We start from the raw sequence: 18410 nt of genomic DNA on the forward strand, positions 1-18410 counted from the left end.
ATACCTCCATCCTTCCATACCTGAATCCTGTTTGGGGATCGCAGGATGATATCAGTGTTTTTGGTAGTAAAACCTAGGCAAACAGAGAACCATACTTCTCATAAATCACAAGAGCTTCTTGACCCCAGAGGCCACCGTAGCTTCACCAGTGTGAGGGGTGAACTGTCAAAGCATGTGCCTGTTTTAGGCTGTTCATATTTGTTCATGTTGATAAAAAATCACAGCGCTGTAGTCGGAAAATTTGAACAGAAGCTACGAAAATTTAGTTGAATAACCCTTAATCCTGAGTAAGACAAAGTTTGGATCACACAGATGTTATGACATTATCATTGGGAAATCCTAAAAGTGATCTCTTAATTCCCTCTGTTTAAGAAAACAGAGCCAAAATGTTCAGATGGCAGAGGAGCAGATGTATAGAAAATCTGCATTTTAATAAAAGATTTATAATTCAGTTCATCCACAACACTGAGTGTATGCATGTCCTCCTCATTATAGTCCTCAGCTGACTGAAATGTGTGTAATTGCTCTGTGACCCCGTCTTTCCACACTCAAACACACATACACACAATTACTCTAACACACATGTGGAGGAAATAGATGAGGACACTGAGAGATCACAATTCATTAAATAAAACCACAGGAATATCTTTCCCATCAGTTTTTCCTCAGTTTGAGGCCTCGATGATAAATTTCCATTTAAAGGACTGTATTTCATTACATCTCAAATTCTGAACCTGTTCTCGTCGTTACACAGATAAGATTACTTCTGCTGCTTTTAAATTAAATATTATCCACAGTCATGAATGAAAAAATCTGAATTCCTGAGGATTTACCTTAATTTGATTACTCTCAGGGAACAAAAATCCTAATCCACTCATCCCACCGAGAGAGCAGCCAGTGTTCTCCCTTGTGGCTTGTTTTATAGCCTGCTCCGCTCACTGCTCCCCCTGGTGGACATCAATAACATTTATTTTGCAGATGGTGGGAGGACTGACAATCTGCCAGATGTGTCTGCTTACACATACACTCACAGCTGACACAGTAGTGACCTGTAATAGATATTTGTGATTCTCAATAACCCAGAATCCAGTTATCCAGACCCACTTTTGTGTCTGTTGACATTAACTGCAGAGTAGCGCGTGTGTGTGTATGAGTGTGAGATGCTGCAACATATTCACTCAGACAAGCCTCAAGGCCTGAGCCACTGTGAATCGTCTGCTCTCGTGACCTGCTTCTCTGCTTCTTTATACTCTCTCTGTCGCATGTGCTGGATACTATTAGAGGAGGAAGGAAAATAACCAGAATAACCTTACTATTTTGTAATTTATTTTTTTCATTGCTGTATAATAATCTTTTTCGCTGCCTATAATAGCATTGTGAATTTTGATATTGTCGAACAAATCTCCCACATCTGGCAGGCAGGATGTGAGTTTTGTTAGCTCAAACTGTCAAACAAAGCTGCTACCTACATCTCAGCCTTACACTTTATTTACACCTTATGATAACTACTGATAAGCTGGTATGCTTTTATAGTTAGGAGATAGTTGCCTCCTTCCTCTTGTTTAAGAATGGAGCTTGTTAAATAATTATCACAACAATCATTAAGCTAGAGGAGCCAAAAAGTCAGAAAGTTTTGTAGCTGACCACAGTGTGACTAGTGTTCAACAGCTTTTTAAAGGTCCCATATTATGCTCCTTTTCTGCAGTTTAATATGGACCATTGATGTCTTCATGAAATGATAGTAACATTTTTTGGTCCAAAAAGCCAATAAATCAAGCACAGCAGCATTGTTTCCAGGCTCTCATAGCCCCTCTGTTCAGAACGCTCTGATTTAGTGGGCGTGACCTTCATATGTAAATGAGCCACCGCTGATACCGCCCCGCTCTTCCACGTCACTTAGAGCGGTAGCATGAGCTCCGAGTGCACAATGTTTAGAAAACAGTGAAGCTCGTTTACTGTAACATTACAGGCTTTAATGACAGGCTAACCGCAGCTAAAGTTAGCATCCTGAAGCTAACACAGAGACAGGGGGGACACTGAGGAAAAGCTCTTACATCTGCTCCACAGCACACAGCATTTAAAATACTCACATTTCCAGGGTCAGAGGTTTGTTGGTGGATGGTTGGTAATGCGCCTGGATTCAGGACCAGTCTATCGCTAGCCCTCTGTTGTACTGTCCAAAGTTGGAAAAACAGTCGGCCGTGAAGTGACTAGCACACACATGCACAGTTTTACTGAGTGTAGCTGACACATTTCCTTGATAAATTAACTCTAGCCACTTAGTCTTGTCTTCTTGCGAGAGCATGGAACTATGTGGCTGTTTACAGCCAAAAACAGAGCAGTGATGGCTCTTCAACTTCAGCAAATCTCTCCAGCAGCAGGGAGAAGAGTGGGCGGTGAGGGGATTAGGGGGTATCTGCTCTGGTGGACCAATCAGGTCAGACTTGCTCCTGATTTGTCAAAAAAGGGAATCGCTGACGTCGGTAAATCCCCCAAATCCAAACAGCTCGTTTTTAGGTCAGAATTTTACATTCACAAGCACTACTAAGTACAGGTTTTGTCATTAAATATCACATTTTGTGGGCTAAGAGGAAAGCCAAAGACCCACAAATTTCACTGAAAGACTTAATAAGGTGATTTTTGCATAATATGGGACCTTTAAAGGTTTTAAAAATGATGAATACTGCTCGAAAAAATACTGAAGATGATTGAATTAATGTCACATCTAAGACACAAGACATTTAGCAATCTCAATCCACAAAACATTATCCTTATGAAATCAGTCTTATAACAGTAAAAAATCTGTTCTTATATTTGTATTTATTACATCTTTTACCTCCAGGCTACTATAATAGAAATAATGTCACTTTCTGAGAGGCTAAAAAGTGTGTCAGATTACTATTATATTTTCAGATCCCTTATAACATGTTAAAAACTAGAATAGGAGACTTTTCTTTAACTTCTTCTATCATCTAAAAGCCTCCAGTTATGATCCAGAGAAGAATACAGTTTATGGTTGTATTGTAGCAATCTGGTGTTTTAGGCTTGAGAGCATTAATGGTAAACCTTGGGTTGTGTACGGCTACTGCCCCAAACAAATGGGCTCAGCAACAGCTGACTCTGCTTTTTTGAAACATACAAACCTTTTACCTCATCTCTCTTCGAACAGCAAACCAGCTCGGCTCTCGACTTATGAAGTGAGATATTGACACTACACATTGTTCATTGAAAATATTAACCCCTCTCCTCTGTTTGTTCCTCTTCAGGGGATGAAAGGCCACAAGTGCGACGTGTGTTCCCGGGAGTTCACCCTGTCTGCCAACCTGAAGAGGCACATGCTGATCCACAACAGTGTCAGACCCTTCCAGTGCCACGTCTGCTTCAAGAGCTTTATCCAGAAGCAGACGCTGAAGACCCACATGATCGTCCACCTTCCTGTGAAGCCCTTCAAGTGCAAGGTGACTCTTTGGTCTTTAGTTCATTCATTAGATATTTCCTTCAGGGTGAGAGCTGCAAGTTGAAGAATGATTTTGATATGAAAACAGACGACTGCTTTTCTGATATGACACAACAGGTTACAATGATTCAATGAATCATTTTCTAGAGGCTAAGAAGTTCATGTAACTAATATCTGTATTTGTATGCATTATTGGTTTACATACATTGATTGGTTCCCATCCTTGTCTTTGGACCAGGTCTGTGGCAAGTCATTTAATCGAATGTACAACCTGCTGGGCCACATGCATCTTCACGCGGGCAGTAAGCCCTTCAAGTGTCCTTACTGCACCAGTAAGTTCAACCTGAAGGGAAACCTGAGCAGACACATGAAGGTCAAACATGGAATGGATGTCTCACCAGAAGGACAAGGTATTCATCTTGTGTTTATGTTGCTTTGAACTTGTTTCAAACACCTTTTTGATTGAATGTCTTTGCTGTCCTGCAGTAATGCAGGATCTCACATTTTTATCCTAGTGTCAGGGCTGCTCATCCCTTTGCTCCCTTCGAGACAATATTCTGCAGGCTCTAACCCAAGCTGAGGATGACAGAATCCTTAATTAGTTTTAGTAGTGCAGTCATTATTATTTTTGCTGAACCAAAGATTTCAATTTAGTTCTTTTTTTCTAAAGATGTGACAAATCAACCAAAGACTTTTATCTCTGGATATTTGTTTGTCTCCCATTATCCTGATTTTATAAACATCTGTGTTTCCTTTTTCAGGCAAAAGCTCAGATTTTTTTCTTTGTTGGAAAACTGAAGTCTTGTAATCCCATGCAGAATTTTGTAACATCAGAATCAGAATCACTCAGTGACATCCAAACAAATCTCAACCTTCGCTCTTTATAAATACAAATGCATCTTTAAAACGCTTAGAAAAAGACATATGTAATGGTACAGAGAAACACTTCTAACAGAAAAGCCCTCCAGCTTTCTTTAGAATAAAATTGAAAGGTTTTAAAGAGTTTTATGATGTTATCAGAAATAGAAATGAACAAAAAGTATTTAATTTCATTGGGTGCAGGAATTTCTTTAGCATCGAGACGCTGATAGCTCAGGAAGTCGTTTCATTTTTAATTTACTCTTCAATGTTTTGTCCTTTCAATACTTTTCAGAAGTTCTTCCAGAGATGGAGAGCCAGGGAGAGTACGAAGGACAGAACTTCAACTTTACATCACCAGACAATATGGACAATGGTGGCTCCCAGAACCTAACCAAACTCACAACAGCAAACATGGAGGACATGGAGGAGTATTACAATTTTGGGAAGGATACGAGCAGTTACACCACCCCCTGAAGGGTGAAGGACCAATCTTTTTTTTTTATTATTTGAAGGTCGAAGGAAATTACTGAGTTGTCAAGGCTTTGAGAGACACTTGGGGAAGGTTTTCTTTTAGCTTCTGGCCTCCTTCCAGAAGAGCCAGAACTGCTGGACTCTGATGGGAAGCCAGGAAGGGGACGCACTTCTTAGGAGATGTTTTCAGCTCTGTTGCTGATAGCAGAGACGCTGAAAGTGTTGATGCAGTCTGGAGCTCCTTTTTTGGGATTAGTGAGCTTGCTGACTTTAAGACTCACCCGTGGACAGTCGAATCTGTATGTTGTGTGTATGTACCAGATACTTTGAAGAAAAAAAAAGAAAAAAATTTCAGTTGCGGAGCCATCAGTTACATTTGATGTGATCAAACTTTGTTTACCATTTTGCCATTTTGTCGTTCACAACCGATGTATGCCCTTATTTTTATTTTGACAGAAAGTGCCAGCTAGTAACATTTGCAACTAAGCTTCCACCGTGTCAGCTATTTACTCACTGTATATCGAACTTTTGATACATAGTCACAACATATTCATAGGTTTGAATGCTCTTACTAAACAGTTTCTAATTGTAGTGACCCCTTCCTGCCCAGCCCTCTGTTAAAAACAGACTGCTCCTCTGATGTGCTTTTTGCACAGGACATTGTAGCCTTATTCTTGACCAGGCCCTCATGACCTGTCAAATGTTGGCTGATATCTGAGAACATTGTAACTGACATGTAAAATCCTTTAAATGTACAAAGGACTCTTTAACATGCAGTGTTTACCTACTGTTTCTGTTTACCATGGTTTAGCTTTACACTCAAACTCCATCCCGTGTAGTGAATATACTGCTCAAGTTTTTGAATCACAGAGTGATCAATACAAAGCACTTTTTCATGAGACCTGACATTTTTCTGTGAACTTATTTTGCAGGTGGGGAAAATACGATTGTAGAATCGCTTGAACTCACCAAACGGCAATATTAATAAACACAAACAGATATACTTTCTCAGCAGGTTTTTTTTATTATTTTTTTAAACTTTATTTTACTTCATGTGGATATTTCACGGTTGTCGGTTCAAAAGCAAAGTAAATAATGACCAGTTTGTTTGAATAATCAGCAGTTTGTGGTTTTTGTTGTTTGTAATTTCAGCACTCTTAATCCAGCACTGTTAACACTTCATCTTCAATTTAGTTCATTCAGTAAGAGAAAACAAAGAGAAGTGGAGATTAGATCTAATCTGTAAGTTAAAAAAAGTTGAACTAGCTTGAAGGACCTGTTTATTTTCTGAATGACTGAGTTGACAGTGTATTGAGACTTGTCCTGGTTCATGTTTCTGTTTTAGGGAAGAGATTCAGCTCCCTCTGTCCTGCCATGCAGGTCAGCCTTGTTATGCACACTAAACCTGAGGAATGGTCTCCTCGTTTGGAAGGAGGGGGAGAAAACTGAGACCTCATGGAAATTAACCATGAATTATTTAATAAAGCTTCTCTAGTTAAAAAGATGTAGACTGCTGTTTTAATCTGTCGCTGTTGGGAAACAATTCAGCAGGGTTTTTTCTCTGTGCTGCCAGTTCATCTTGAGTAAAACTTGTTACAAACAAGGAAAACAGACACACTGCTGGAGCCACACCTCTACCCTAAGGGAACAAACTGAGGACAGCAAAACGACCACTGACATCATGCTTATCGAATCACGTTCATTCCTGTCCATTGTTTTTGAGTGCAATAATCAGCGAGAGGTGTGGTTGCAGTGTGCTTGTCTGTTTAAGAGTTTAATTCATTTTGTATCCAGCACACGCTCCTCCGTGGCTGTTTTAATGTACTCCAGCCTTTAAAGCTATTGACATCCCCACCAGCCTCAACTGTTCTTGAAGGTCCCATGTTGTGCAACAATGGCTTCATTAAGTCTTTTAGTGAAATTTGTGGGTCTTTGCCTTTCCTCCCAGCCCACAAAATGTGATATTTAATGACAAAACCTGTACCTAGTAGTGCTTGTGAATGTAAAATCCTGACCTAGAACCAGCTGTTTGGATTTTGGGGATTCGCCGATGTCAGCGTTTTCCTTTTTTGACCAATCAGGAGCAAGTCTGACCGAATTGGTCCACCGGAGCAGATACCCCCGAACCCCCTTCTGCTGCTGGAGAGGAGAATGCCAAAGTTGAAGAGCCATCACTGCTCTGTTTTTGACTGTAAACAGCCACATAGTTCCATGCACAAGCTTCCCATCTCAGAAGAAGACAAGACTTAGTGGCTAGAGTTCATTTATCAAGGAAATGTGCCAGCTACACTCAGTAAAACTGTGCATGTGTGTACTAGTCACTTCACGGCCGACTGCTTTTCCAACTTTGGACAGTACAACAGAGAGCTAGCGAATATACTGGTCCTGAATCCAGGCTTATTACCAATCATCCGCCAACAAACCTCTGACCCTGGAAATGTGAGTATTTTAAATGCTGTGTGCTGTGGAGCAGATGTAAGAGCTTTTCCTCAATGTCCCCCCTATCGCTGTGTTAGCTTCAGGATGCTAACTTTAGCTGCGGTTAGCCTGTTGTTTTAGCCTGTAATGTTACGGTAAACAAGCTTTGCTGTTTTTTAAACATTGTTCACTCGGAGCTCGTGGTGCCGCTCTCAGTGATGCGGACGAGCGGGGCGGTAATCAGACCGTTCTGAACAGAGGGGCGATGAGAGCCTGGAAACAATGCTGCTGTGCTTGATTTATTGGCTTTTTTGGACCAAAACATGTTACTAACATTTCATGAAGACATCAATGATCCATATTAAACTGCAGAAAAGGAGCACAATATGGGATCTTTAAGATATTAACAAGCTAACATGTTAAACTAATATTGTGAACAAAGAAAACATGAGACACTTTTACAACATGAGAATGTGTGGTAGCCTATCAGAAAAGTGCAATCCCTTCCCAAAATAAAACGATTTATAAAAAAAAAAGAGGGGGTCATTTATGAACATGTACTCTTACGGTGAAATATAGAAGACAACAGAGCTGACTAATTTACCAGCATTGAGGTTACGGGCACATTATAGAAAATTAACCACAAGATTTGGGTTATGCACCCTACCATCGGCCATGCGCACTCATTGAGGGATCCTCCACACATTGTGTATAAAAACGATCCTGGACTGTTTCATGGTTGCTTTGTACGGTGCATGGATTATACTTCTGTGGGAAATAATTTCCCTGGATGTGACTGATCAGTTTGCTCAGAGATATGGCTCTTTTATGGCTGCACATCATATAAAGTGGGAGGTTCTCTGCTGCCGAGCAGTTCAGTGGAAATGCCACTTGTGGAGGAAATTAAAAAAGTGTGTAGAAGGAGTAATCTAAATGCTAATTTCTGGTAATTTTTAGATAGAGGCTTCTTGTTCATTTTCTTTGACTTTAAAGTGCCTGTGAAGGAGAGGGACTAGCATATTCCTCGGTGAGTGGTTCAGTTAAGAAGTTAACCTCTGTCAAGGCGAAGACTGAACATCAGTGTGACATCAAACTAACCCCTGTACAACTGTTCTGTTAGATTTTCTTCTGGCATTATCTTCAATAGATCTCCAAACAGGTCTTATTAGTACATGTGCAGCTTCTCTTCCCCCAACTTGTCTGTCTCAGCTTGATGAGGGGAATAATTTCATGCCAATTCCATGTTGTAGATGAACAGAAGCAATGCCTGAAGGACAAGCCAGGAAACACATGATCAACTATTTAACCTGGCACAATCTCACTTCTGTATTGAGCCTCATTTGTCTCTTATACTGACAGTAAACTGAGAACATCAGCAGCAATGCTCTGCCTTCAGTTAAAATGTGTTAAACCTGCAGATGTAGTGAAGCTTGATCTGTGAAACAAACTGCACGCTGCAGAACTGGCACAGGGAGACCACGACGACATCTGCTGGCCATAAACCATAGTTGTCAACAAGCTTTTACAAAAACTCTCATCAGTTCAGCCCCCTGCTGGTGCAAAAAAAAAAAAAAAAAAAACAAAAGAAAAAAAAAAGAAAAAAAGAAAAACAGAACTCACTGCCATGCATTGTGGGACCCATTTGATCGCATGAATGCAGAGCTTTGCATGTGAAAAACAGCATAAATTTAAGATACAAATTGCAATCGCTCAAACAATGACTTCAAAGCAGTACATCTAAATGTTGACGTGCATATCACTTTGAAAATTGAGAGTTAATATTTGATTGGTTGACAGCAATAACAGCTGTGCAGCTGATGGAAAGAGAAAAAATGACAGCAAGGAGAAAATTCAACTACAGATTGTTTTAGAGTGATTAAAAGCATCACACCTTTAATGATCCTGCTGGTAGTGCAAAGTATAATCTACAATCTGTTGGTCCCTAAAGATACTGAATAATTACATGCACAAAATTGAAACTTCTGTAAAAAAATGCCATTATACATTAAATTACATGTATATAAATTATTAATTATCATTTCATTGTGCATTTTAAAATCATCCACTGACAAAGGCAGAGGGGCACAGTGTGTCAGTGATTTACACAAATACAAATATGTCACAAAGAAAGTGAATTTGGTTGCTTTAAATCGGATAGATAGAAATAAGTAAGAAATAAGTGCCTAGAAAAAAGTAAAAAGAGCTTCAATATATAGACAGGGTTTGTCTTTCTGCATTGATAAATGTCCCTTTAAATTCTTCTTCATTTGCTGAGAGCTTTATCCAGGTTGGTCTTGATAGCATCCAGGAAGTCAGATGTGTTGACATAATGCTCATTCAGCTTGCAGCTGCAAAATTAATGTACAAGGGTTACATTTACAAAACCTTTAATAACAGGCTTTAATAAAATAATCCATGCATGATCCACATGCTCTTTGCATTAAGAAAAGACTCACTTGGCCAAACCGTGGATGCAGCCTGCAAGGTCCTTGGTCATCACACCATTTTCTACAGTTTCTACACAGACTTTTTCTAACGTCTGGGAGAACCTTAGAGGAGAAAACAGGGAAATGAATGACTGCTGCAGAAATGTAAAAACACTGTAAAGTGATAACTAAGAGAAGGATAACATACTTTATCAAATCAGGATTTCCATCTAGTTTTCCTCTGTGCTCCAGTCCTCTGGTCCAAGCAAAGATACTAGCAATAGGGTTGGTACTTGTTGGTCTTCCCTAAAAATAATGAACACAGTGAGGAAACTCAGTGAAACTTCAGCATGAACATTTTGAACTCTTTGCATGCAGGTCTACTGATGTCACAGGGGTTCATTATAAAAAATGCCTCTCCTTCCATCAGGTTGTGGGATAAATTTCCTGAGATTATTCCCATAAGTGAGTAAAGAGCAAAGCAGTGACACCTGTCTACTTTACCCTGGAACGGTTGTAGACCAGGGGTGGCTAACCTGTGGCTTGCATTGATCAATACTTGGGTGATGAGACATACTTAAGTTTCGGTTTCTCTTCTCTACATGTGACATAAGACCATGTGTGACACGTGGCTCTTTGTAGTACCACAGTAGTTTTTGTGGCTCTTGGTCTCTGACTGGTTGGCCACTCCTGTTGTAGACATTTACTCTTGGCATCACTGCTGCTTTCAAATGCAATTCTAGATCAGCTTCAGTTTCACAAAAATGTTGAATAACTGAAAAACTCTCACATTATTGAATGGTTTCTACATCAAAACATCTGTAAATTAACTACTGTATATTTCAACTATAGATACATTAACTTTCTATGTAAGTTATGTAATAATGGTCGACTTGTATTATTACTGAGTGGATACAGACTTTTGATGGCATCATCAGTGTCAGCACAAACAGTTAATTCAGATTGATTGGGATTGGTTGGGTGCTCATTGTGTGTTTTATTATTTTTCTTTAAAGTAAAAACTCTGCGCGGGGTGGGACCTTACCCTTTGGTGTTCACGGTAGTGCCTGGTGACAGTACCGTGGGCAGCCTCAGCTTCGATAGTCTTTCCATCCGGACAAACTAGAACTGATGTCATGAGACCAAGAGAGCCGAAACCTGAGAACAAACAAGCTCCTGTTAATAACATGAGAGAAAGCTCACGAGTGGAAAAAACACACATCATTAAACTGAAGCGAACTGACCCTGAGCCAGAATATCCGACTGCACATCTCCATCATAGTTCTTGCAGGCCCAAACAAATCCTCCAGAGGACTTCAGGACCTGAGCCACCATGTCATCAATGAGACGGTGTTCATACCAGATCTTTAGCTTGTCAAACTCTGGCTTGTAATTCCTGAAAAAAACAAGAATATGATCATTCTTGGCTCCTAAAAGTGATCTTAAACCAAAGATAGTTGTTTCCTTCCATGAATAAAAAACAAACATATTGTATATCTTAAATCTTACTTCTCAAAGATGTCCTGAAAAATGTCTTTAAAGCGGCCATCGTAGTATTTGAGGATTGTATTCTTGGTGCTCATGTACAGAGGCCACTTCTTCTGGATGGCGTACTGGAAGCAGCTGTGAGCAAATCCACAGATGGACTGTGCACAGAACAGGGGAGAAAACATCCCAACCCATCTCAAAATGGATAGCACTCCAGCCTCAGAATGAATGTTTTACATTGAAAAACTGTTTGCATTGTCTCATGTTATGAGAGTCAACACCAAAAAAATTTATTCTCACCTCATCAGTGTTGTACATTCCCATCCCACAGCCCCCTGCAGGGAAGTCATACACCACCCACTCCTTCTGTTTGCCTCCATCATTCGGGGAAAACACGATCTTAAACTTGCCTGGCTGGTCGACGACAAAATCTGTGGCCCTGTACTTTGAGATTAAACATCAAAACCAAACATGTGAGACTGTACTTCTATCAGTTTGGATCCATCTTTGAAAAAAGGCAAAGTGTCACATTTGCATTTCTTACCTGATCTCCAAAAGCATGTCTCCCGATGGTTATGGGCTGAGACCAACCAGGGACAAGACGAGGGATGTTTTTACAAAGGATCGGCTCACGGAAAACTGTCCCCCCAAGGATGTTTCTGATGGTGCCATTTGGACTCTTCCACATTTTTTTAAGTTTAAACTCTGCAAAGAACAAAATATACTATTGTGAGTCTACATGTTTGATGTTATTACTTAAAATGGTATTTGTTTCGAAATGAAATTTAAAAAAATAAATGAAACTTACCCTCAACTCTGGCCTCATCAGGGGTGATAGTTGCACACTTTACAGCCACGTTATATTTCTTGGTTGCCAAAGCAGAGTCAATGGTGACCTGGTCATCTGTCTGGTCTCGGTAGGGCAAACCCAGGTCGAAGTACTTCAGCTCAACATCTACGTTAGTTAGGATGAGCTGTTTATATGAGATAATGAATTATTAGTAAAACCATGCTTACATGCAGAGTTTCAGAAGATACCTCTTTACATTGAATCACAGGCAAATGAAGTCAGAGGAGTTGTAAACTCTGTACCTTCTCTTTGATGAACTCCCATATGATGCGAGTCATCTCATCTCCATCCATCTCCACCACCGGCTGCTCCACTTTGATGCGCTTTGTTGCATCTAAAAATAAACAAGATAAGGCAGAGCTATTGTAGAGCCCGACCAATATGGGATTTTGGGGGCCGATGGCAATACCGATACAAGGGGCAAAAAAAAGCCGATACCCAATATATCAGCCGATATACAATATATCGGCTGATATATATAATAAATTCATTGATATACACAGGATATACACTGTATATGAACACAAATTATCATAATACCCATATGATTCAAGACAGTGACAGAACACTGTTGAATTAAAACAAGGAACTTTAATTATAAATCTGTCAACATAAGAACTGTAGTGTAAACCAATGATAAATAAGAACAAGCTGTAAACACAATAATAAATAAATTTGTCAAACTGTAAACACAGTAAGTAGAAAAAAAAGTCAAACTGTAAACACACAATGAGCAACCTACACGACGTTAAAAGGCTGTATTATAATGGTGGACGTGTGAAATAACAGTACCATGATGTTAAAACGCCGTTCTATAGTCTTACATTACATAATGGTGGACGGAGGGGGCGGGCACTCGGGCAGTGTGCAGCACAACACACAGACACACAGGAGCAGGAGTGACAGAATCTCTGTGGAGCAAAATTTTTTATAATTGGCTACATTTTGGCCGATGTTGATTTATCGGTGACAGGCATAATCGGCCCGATTAATTGGCCCCACCGATTAATCAGTCGGGCCGATTAATCATTTGGGCCGATTAATCAGTCAGGCTCTATTAATTATAGAGTGTATCTTGATAACTGTAAATGACTGTTTTATTGCTGTAATTCACAAAAGCTCCCTACTACATAGCATTACTATCAGAACTTGATGTTGTGTTTTATATTTTATTCTATACATATCAAACGACAAATCCTGCATCTGTTTTTTTAAGTTTTGTGGGTCAAACTTAAACATTTATAATTAATACTTAATGTTAATGTTATAAATGACTTATTGCTTCACTTTGGCTTAATATTTAATCACACAATGTCACACAATGTCACAAGTATTGATTCAGGTCTGAAAACAATAACTTTGAGCCAAGTTGTATCTTTGACAGACCATTGCGTGCTCTTGATAGTGCCTTATCTACACTGCCTTTGGAACAACCCTATCTTGCCATTTTTAAGGGAAAGTGTCTCATGGTTATGTGCCTTTGATGCCACTCTGAGGTGTTTTGAATGTTAGGTCTAATCTTCATTTTAAGATAAACCTTTAAATACAGGGATGTTAGAGAGAGAAGAAAGCATATTTCAGAGTGTCTGTCTGGTGGGGGGATGTGTACTCCATAAAACATTCAGTGCACAAACTGAGCCACCCAGTTCAGTAGTTGTGGTTAGGCGGCGGCATGGTTCAGTCGTGTTGAGGCAGGTGAAACTCAACCACAAATGGCCTTGGGATTATATGACTGCCTAGATAGCATTTATTACCTTTCTGTGTGTGATAACACGATGACTCACATGCCAAGACAGACTGGCACCTGCCTCACAGAAAGACTTTGTTTGCCATGCTATTAAATACCTCAACTCTCAGCACTGGAAATCACAACAAAGAGCTCAAAGTCAAAGTTTGAACACCGCTGTTCAATGTTTCCCGGTTTTCTGTCATGTAGTCTTGACTTTCTGTTTTACCTGAAGTGTCTGAATTGAATGGTCTGTTCTTCTCTTATGAAAGTGATTCAGTGTTGGCAAAGTGCCAACCAGCCACATCGACTTCCGACCGGCTTCACTAATGTTTAGTTTTCCCTCAATCGACACCTCCTCTGTTCACTCACACTACTTCACACACAAGCAGGTGACAGCTCTAATGCTTCAACCCTCTCAGCAAAACTCTTTTTAGTCTCTTGAATCATATTTTGGTGGTCGACGGCAGACTTACAGTTCCTGTGGAGCGGTGGATGGAGGCAGACAGCAGCCGGTGAGAGCACCGCGGGCTGTGGAGACAGAGCAGCAGCTGCTCCCCTGGCCACGGAGCTCAGAGCCTTTAAGTAACCCGCCATGTATACTATCCCGGTCACGGAGACTGTTCCTATGAATGAACGACGACACAAGCCGGTAAACTCTACAGGGTGACTCTTCTTCTTTGAAGTTTTGTAGTTTGAATCATGAGTTTTGCATTACTGCCATCTTGTGGAGAAAGTTCCCCCAGCAAGGTGTTGGGATAATTTTTTATCTCCAAAGTAAAGTGATTTGTTATCTCGTCAACTTCACCCCATCTCTATTGTTTCCTTGTTCCATTTCCAAAAAAGGGGAAATCCAGTCTGTTTTATAGTTCACCTTGTCTCATGTGTTTGCCCCTCATTTCCACATCCTCAGAACTCAGTGTACGTGTTCCCCTTATCTCCTGAAGCATGGCCTGATCTCTATTGATTTCCCTCAAATCTATGACCTTTCCCCCAAAATGTTAAAATTCAGAACAAATATACATGTTTGCTTTTCCAGAGCTTGTCCAATCCCTTCTTATCCAGAAAGGCCCATATGAGGATGACTATAACCTCAGCATCACGTGTAACTTTTCCTGAATGCTTTGCAGATTTTTTTCTGACTTAACAGGATGCCTCTGGAGTAAAATAAGTTCACAAAAGTTGTGTAATATTAGTCACCTTCCTCATTCCTGCAACAAATTGCACATTTGTCTCTGCTTTGCACTTCCTCCACCTTGTTAAAAATTTGCTGTCCCTTACCATGTTTTGTTGAAAATACTCTGCAATTTCTGTCAGATATATGTACTTAATATCCCTCTTCACGAAAAACAGCAAACAGAGCACATTTTATTTTTATAAATTAAGCTGACATCACCTATTTAGAAACCTGACTTGTGTATAATATTGTATTTAATACATTTGTGCTCTACATGTAAGCTTTAACTCATTTTTCAAAAACTGTTAACATCTTCAAACCAGAATCTTTTTATTCTTTTGATGAGAAATATCAAATGGGTCTTACAGGCCAAAAACAGTATAAATGATTCATTGTAATGAGTGGTTTATCTGGATCTTAAAATCTACTTAAAATAGCTTTGTTTGTAAATAAAACATACTTTATATGAACTTAAACTGTTACACAAGTACACAAAATGTCCAGGGAAAAAGCTCAGAGTTGAATCTTTATTTAGAAATGATTATAAATTTAATTTCCTTTTGAAAAAGACCTTCCACCAAATTTCACTGAATTTGCTTACTGGTGTAAAAAGACAAACACAAAATAACAGAAAACACAACATTCCAGGTGGAAAAAGCCCTGACAGCCAGTCACTCAATCATCACAACCAAATGTAGAACTTAATGAAAAGGTAGAATCCAATGTATCAGTAACAGCAGGATGGCACCTCAAAGTTTAAATAAAACATTTCACATTTAACTTGAAAATGTTTAGTCACCTTGCATAAGACATTCAAGAAATAATGCAGTCAATGCTTTACAACCAGTAACAACTAATTGTACATAACAAGAGGTACTTATAGAGACCCACAAAAGTACACAAACTTCTTAAGTTTCTATTAGTGTGTCTATCAGACTGTGTAATTGCTGGTACCCAGAACAGATCCTTGACAAGGCAACACGGTCACAAACAGATCAAACTAAAGCTGCTTTAGGTTGGACTTCAAACTTAAATAAATAGTAAGTGCAAGTTTGAAAGTTATCAAACTCGATTTCAACAACAGAGAGGTTCTTGTTTTTAAGTACAGCTTGTAAATAAGTGAATTTATAGACATGAAGAAAGCTATATCCAGTTCTCAAGTTTCACATGGATAAAACAAAATAAAAAAGTTGCCCTGGACCATTCCTTCTACAGATGTACTTGAGTTTTCACATCTTTGAAACACTTCAAGCCAACATACTTTAAGTTGGAGCTGCCACTGAGCCTTTCTTGTCACTAAAGAAGCTCCTCAGCATCATGACCTGTCCGATGCCGATGACAAATAACAGGACAGTTTCTCCAATCGACCAGTAAGTCACTCGCTCGAGGAGGTGCTCTGCTTTGGTTCGGTCATGAGCCTCTCTTAGCCTGTACCATGTCTGTGATTCTGCCACCACCTTCAGGAGCTCATGGATGGAGACACATGATGACTCCAACTGAAAAGAGAAAAAAAGTAAAATGAACAGAGAATGGGAAACATTTCTAAAATATTGACATTTATTTCCTTAACAGATCCTGATCTTTTGAGACTTCTCTTACAAGTCTCAGAATCTGAACTGATAGATAAAAGATTGACAAACACTGTCCAATAACAAGGGGCTCATTTGTTGAGTTCTGTGCTAATTTGATGATGCTTGAGCGGCTGGCTTGGTTGTAATTTATTTCACTGCATGAAGAGTTGCTGTATCAAAAGCCTGCAAATAAGATCCTACCAATAAATCTAGGCCCACCTGGTGGGTGGTTGTGAGACAACAGAGTATTCAGCATGGCATGATAGTTCCACTCGTCCATTCATTCTTATAAGGGTTAGCCCAGCTGTCTCAAGGGTTCAGACAGATCTTAACAACAGGTTTCAACTGAGGTACTTTAGGCTTACCTGAGTCAGTGCTGTACTTCCAGTCATGCCCTGAATAAGAGGATCTTCATCTCTGCGGCGGAAGTCCAGGTACACAATTTTATGTGTAAAAGTGGAGAACTCATTGCTAAAGCAAACCTGGTAGACACCTTTCATTGCTGTGACATGAGAGAAGCTGTCATACTGCTTTCTGTTCTCATTGTACAACACATTGTTCAAAGGATCGGTTACAAAGCAGTCCACGTCATAGTTTCCTCCTGATATTACCTAAAAACAGAGAAACACACATAGGAAAAACACTTGTGGGTGGTCGGGCAAAAACAGCATGCACACATAGAACTGTGATAGATGCTGTGGTGTTGAGCCATATGGGGATGTGCATTAGTCAAAAAAGAAAGAAAGAAAGAAAGAAAGAAAGAAAGAAAGAAAGAAAGAAAGAAAGAAAGAAAGAAAAGCATAAATTTGATCTATGTGCATATTGCCTTAAAGTTGCAACTGGCAGCAGTTAGTGTCTGTGAATCCAGTGCAGAAATTGCGCTCAAGTAAAAGAAAACCAAAACTAAAACAGTCTTTTGGTCTGGTGGCAGTTGTCATTGCTGTCCTAGAGCTTTTGCCTTTGTGCACAACTTAAACATTGTGATCAGGGTGTGTGAAGTCCCTTCCAATGTTTTTGCTTTCTTTAGGCTCAGGCGATGCTCTCCAGGGAGTAAAACAAACTTTTAAATATACAATTATACGACATGCAAACAGATCAGACTGTCATATGTTTTTGAATAGGCACCTCACCTTACACAATGTACAATCGTAAGACTGCTGACATATTGTAGAATCTTGTAAAGGCGTTGAATGGGAGGATCTTTCAGAGTAACTTACTTGGTAGTCGATGTCAAACTTCTCGTCTTTCTCCAGCTCCTCGTAGAAGCACTGCTTATCATTGTCGGGGAGCTCAAATGTAAGTTCAGTACCAAACACTAGAAACACATGCAACAGAAAGCAGTACAGTCCTAAACACAGCATGGTGAAAGTTTCAAACAGCCAGCTGAAAGCATTAGATACGTAAACGTAGGGATCTAGCAATGACAGCTTGAGGAACTCTGACGTGGCACGAGCGCAGTAAACTTCCGGGATGGATTTGCTTTTCTTTTACCAAAAAATAAAACTCCCACTGTTATCAATATCTTTCCTCTAACAAAGGTCGGAAATAAACATACAATCTAAAAAAATACATTTTACACGGTTAATAACACGTACTGAGAACAAAAAAATAATGCAACTGCTCCAAGTGTGTTCCATGATGTACTTCCGGTTTCAAAATAAATACCAAAGTTTATTTTTTTATTTTTTATTTTTATTATTATTATATTTTTTAAGGAAATTACCTGTATTCTACTGGTTTCTACTTTTTATTAAAAGTAAAATTTAGTTTGCGCAGCCTCACTTGGTGCTGGATCACAATGCTATGAAACATTGTTTTTGATGTACAGAAGTGCTAAGGAGATATGCACTCATACATTTTATTTACTTCTTTCCTCTTAACCACAACTCACAACTCCCCCGAGATCTCTGAATTGAAGACGAATGATGAACTTATTTTCAGACATGTTGTGTATCATCACCTTTC

The 18410-nt window shown here is 39.5% G+C and overlaps 3 protein-coding genes across 4 annotated transcripts in view; 1 reads left to right on the forward strand and 2 right to left on the reverse strand.

The window, feature by feature from the left end:
* Window positions 1–7025, forward strand: part of znf710b (zinc finger protein 710b) — a 28656-nt gene extending 21631 nt beyond the window's left edge. The window contains exons 3-5 of one of the 2 annotated variants that reach the window (XM_074667106.1): window positions 3267–3458; window positions 3696–3867; window positions 4611–7023. In XM_074667106.1, the coding sequence (XP_074523207.1) occupies window positions 3267–3458; window positions 3696–3867; window positions 4611–4792 (546 nt within the window). In that variant the 3' untranslated portion in view covers window positions 4793–7023. Of the gene's footprint in view, window positions 1–3266; window positions 3459–3695; window positions 3868–4610 lie in introns of both variants that reach the window. The other variant, XM_074667105.1, reaches the window with a different exon arrangement.
* A 1957-nt stretch (window positions 7026–8982) lies between these two features.
* Window positions 8983–14374, reverse strand: LOC141788228 (isocitrate dehydrogenase [NADP], mitochondrial-like). The gene is made up of 11 exons (XM_074667107.1): window positions 14174–14374; window positions 12214–12305; window positions 11930–12095; window positions 11666–11826; window positions 11422–11565; window positions 11143–11279; window positions 10878–11029; window positions 10679–10791; window positions 9842–9939; window positions 9664–9756; window positions 8983–9555 (listed from the first exon to the last, which is right to left on the reverse strand). The coding sequence occupies exons 1-11, from the start codon at window positions 14292–14294 to the stop codon at window positions 9471–9473; spliced, it is 1362 nt and encodes a 453-aa protein (XP_074523208.1). The 5' UTR covers window positions 14295–14374; the 3' UTR covers window positions 8983–9470.
* Window positions 14375–15381: 1007 nt separating this feature from the next.
* tmed3 (transmembrane p24 trafficking protein 3) lies at window positions 15382–17938 on the reverse strand. Its single transcript, XM_074667110.1, has 3 exons — window positions 17663–17938; window positions 16811–17056; window positions 15382–16370 (listed from the first exon to the last, which is right to left on the reverse strand). Exons 1-3 carry the CDS (start codon window positions 17804–17806, stop codon window positions 16137–16139), a joined length of 624 nt encoding a protein of 207 aa, XP_074523211.1. The 5' UTR covers window positions 17807–17938; the 3' UTR covers window positions 15382–16136.
* Between the last annotated feature and the right edge of the window lie 472 nt (window positions 17939–18410).

This window comes from Halichoeres trimaculatus, unplaced genomic scaffold (assembly GCF_033239565.1).
Source record: "Halichoeres trimaculatus isolate MK-OKI-2021-1 unplaced genomic scaffold, fHalTri1.1 fHalTri1_scaffold_3, whole genome shotgun sequence".
In the NCBI taxonomy this organism is placed as follows: Eukaryota; Metazoa; Chordata; class Actinopteri; order Labriformes; family Labridae; genus Halichoeres; species Halichoeres trimaculatus.